General features: G+C 37.2%; 1 protein-coding gene across 1 annotated transcript; it reads left to right on the top strand.

Annotated features, from left to right (window-relative positions):
- Positions 1-1,086: 1,086 nt before the first annotated feature.
- Positions 1,087-2,488, top strand: LOC114499088 (olfactory receptor 998-like). The gene is given in 2 exon segments (XM_036029445.1): positions 1,087-1,620; positions 1,623-2,488. Coding segments are annotated over 2 exon segments (726 nt in total). The 5' UTR covers positions 1,087-1,427; the 3' UTR covers positions 2,156-2,488.
- Positions 2,489-2,922: the final 434 nt, after the last annotated feature.

Here is a 2,922-nt window from a genome sequence, read left to right as displayed (position 1 = left end):
TCAGAAAATGCTGTTAATTTGTCACGAGCCAAGGACCACCACAAGGCACCAGAACCTGGAGGAAAAGACAAGAGATGATTCTCCCTTCCAGCCTTCAGAAAGCACTGTCGACACCTTGATTTCACACTCCTGCCTCCAGAACTGTGAAAGGATACATTTCTGTTGTTTTAAGCCACCAGGTTTGTGGCGACTTGGTGTGGCAGCCTCAGAGAACTCACAGGCACATGTATTCACGATGTATGTATGTGTTTGTTTATAGTCACCTCTGACTGGAAAGCAAGATCCAGCTATTTCACAAACACTTTACCTTTTGCAGAGGTGTAGCTGCAGTGTCTGGGCTTTGCCAGGGGTCCCGTGGGTAGTCAAAAGTGCTTGTGGAATATTATGGAAATGTACACTTAAAACTCATATAATCTTATGAACCAATGTTACGCCAGTAAATTTAATCACAGAATAAACAAAATAAAAAGAAGGAAATGAGTGAACAAATACATGAGTTGAGATTGTTAATACCTTCTTTCCTTCTCTAGTAAGGTCTGTTTCCCTCTATGTATGTCGTGTACAATAACAAATAGCAGATCAAGGGTTTTTATTAGCCTGTTGTTAGGACGAAGAAATAACTGACAATAGGGTGAAGTAGAAGGACTTCCATTTCAGTAATGTGAGTTCCCAAGTTAAGCTGAATGCATGAAGGATTTGTGTGTTTAATTTTTTTACAGTTTTCTTGAGATGTGGATTCAGAGATAATCATTTTTCTTCTATTAAACTGAATGGAATGGGAACTAATGTCATTGTCTAAAATCATGACATTAAAGAGATGGAAGACAACATTAGGTCATCTGTAAACTTAAATAAATAAGTAACATCCATAGACATTAAATATAAATTGCCCAGGTCAAACAGATAACTAGCAAAATAATCATACCTGGAACCCAAGAGTTTGCGTAATTCCATGAATGCTTATTGCACATGATGATTTTTAAAAAAGTTATTTGTAGCATATTGTGATTTGATCAAGATGAGTAGCAAATGCAAGAGTGTTATACATATATTTCCATAACTTTTTACTTGTTTGAACTGTTTGGTATAAGAAAAAAAAAGTAAAATTGAGCTGTAAAAATAAATATTTATAATAGCTGAAGAACATAGATATTAATGATAGCTAATGGATTCAAAGGCTACTTATATGGCTTTGTTGTTACTGATCTTTAAAAATATATTTTTTTGCTCTCCTTACAGATTGCTACCCCAAAATGGATTATAATAATCAAACAGCAGTGACCAAATTTCTTTTTGTGGGTTTAACAGATAATTTTTCACAGGAGATGATTCTCTCCTTGTTATTTCTCTTAGTGTATCTTGTCACACTGAGGATGAACTTGGAAATGGTGGTCCTTATCTGGACAGATTCCTAACTCCACACCCCCATGTACTTTTTTCTAAGTCAATTGTCCCTTATGGCTGTCTGGTCCTCTTCTTCCATTGCTCCAAAGATGTTGTGTGACATTTTTCTGGAGAGAAAAGTCATCTCCTTCATGGGTTGTGCTAACAGATGTGGCTTTTGGTCAGTTTGTAGTTTCTTCCTGGCAGCCATGGCACACGATTGGTGCACAGCCATCTGCAACCTTTGTTGTACACAGTCATCATGTCCCAGAGGTTCTGTGTGCAGCTGCTGGTGGGACCTCATGCCACAGGCATTCTAGATGCTGTTATTCCAGAGACCTGCACTTTTTGCTTACCCTTCTGTGGTCCAAATGTGGTCAACCACTTTTTCTGTGACATTCTGCCTATTCTTTCCCTGGCATGCGCCAACACCTGGAACAATAGGCTGGCTCTTTTCATCATGGCGGGAGCTATTGGGGTGTGCAGTGGCCTGATCATCACTGTCTCCTGTGTTTTTATCCTGGTGGCCATCCTGAAGATCCAGACTGCTGATGGGAGGTGGAAAACTTTCCCCACTTGTTCTCACCTGGCTGCCATCTGCATTCTGCATGGGACTCTTTTCTTTAGCTATGTTCTGCCTGACTTAGGACCCTCCATAGATAGCAATAAAGTGATTTCTCTATTTTATACAGGGGTCATCCCCATGCTGAACCCCCTCATTCACAGTCTGAGGAACAAGGAGGTGAACAATGCATTTCAGGAGCAAATTTGAAAGAAAAATGCAATAATGTGATTCAGTATCATGTGGTAAATTGGAGAACAGAAAATTCCTTTCTGCCTGTTACCAGGTCACTTGTGTACTGAAAGTACTGTTTATATTGTTTTTGCATCAGTCTTCTCCTTTGTGAAATGATGGAGAATACAAAGGAAGATGTTATTTATGCCAGAAGGAAACCCAGGAGAACTTTTATATATTCTTATGTGTGGGAAGGTATTTTATTCCAGAACAGAAATGCAAATGTTATATGTGAAAGATCAACAGAGGTCATTAATAAAGGTTTTGTAGTCCTTGTTAAAAGTTGAACAATAGAAAATGAAAGAACAATTGCAAAGCAATTGTGACTCACAATGAGTTAATGTCCCAGTAGGAAAGTCAGTAGGAAAGTGTTGGAATATATATACATGAAACACAGCAGAAAAATGAAACATAGCAGAAAGATAAAAGAAGAAATGAATGGTTAACTGATACAATTGGAAATACAAATGAACTAAATTAAATATGCATAACTATATTAAACATATTATATATTAATTGCTCAACTTTCCCATTGATCAAGTAAATAAAATCAAATGACAAATCAATGCTTGCTTTTTTTCATCTACCAGATTGGCAAACATTAAAATGATTATGCACAAGGCTAGTAAGGTTACCATTTGACTATGAACAACAACTTTATACATAACTAATGTAGCTAGGTGTGAATAGCTACATTTCCAGAAAATAATTTGTGATTTGATGATTTCCATTCGAAGGTATTA

Source organism: Phyllostomus discolor, chromosome 6, assembly GCF_004126475.2.
Source record: "Phyllostomus discolor isolate MPI-MPIP mPhyDis1 chromosome 6, mPhyDis1.pri.v3, whole genome shotgun sequence".
Taxonomy (NCBI): domain Eukaryota; kingdom Metazoa; phylum Chordata; class Mammalia; order Chiroptera; family Phyllostomidae; genus Phyllostomus; species Phyllostomus discolor.
The sequence above is the reverse complement of the archived record's forward strand: the minus strand, read 5'-3'. Positions and strand labels throughout refer to the sequence as shown.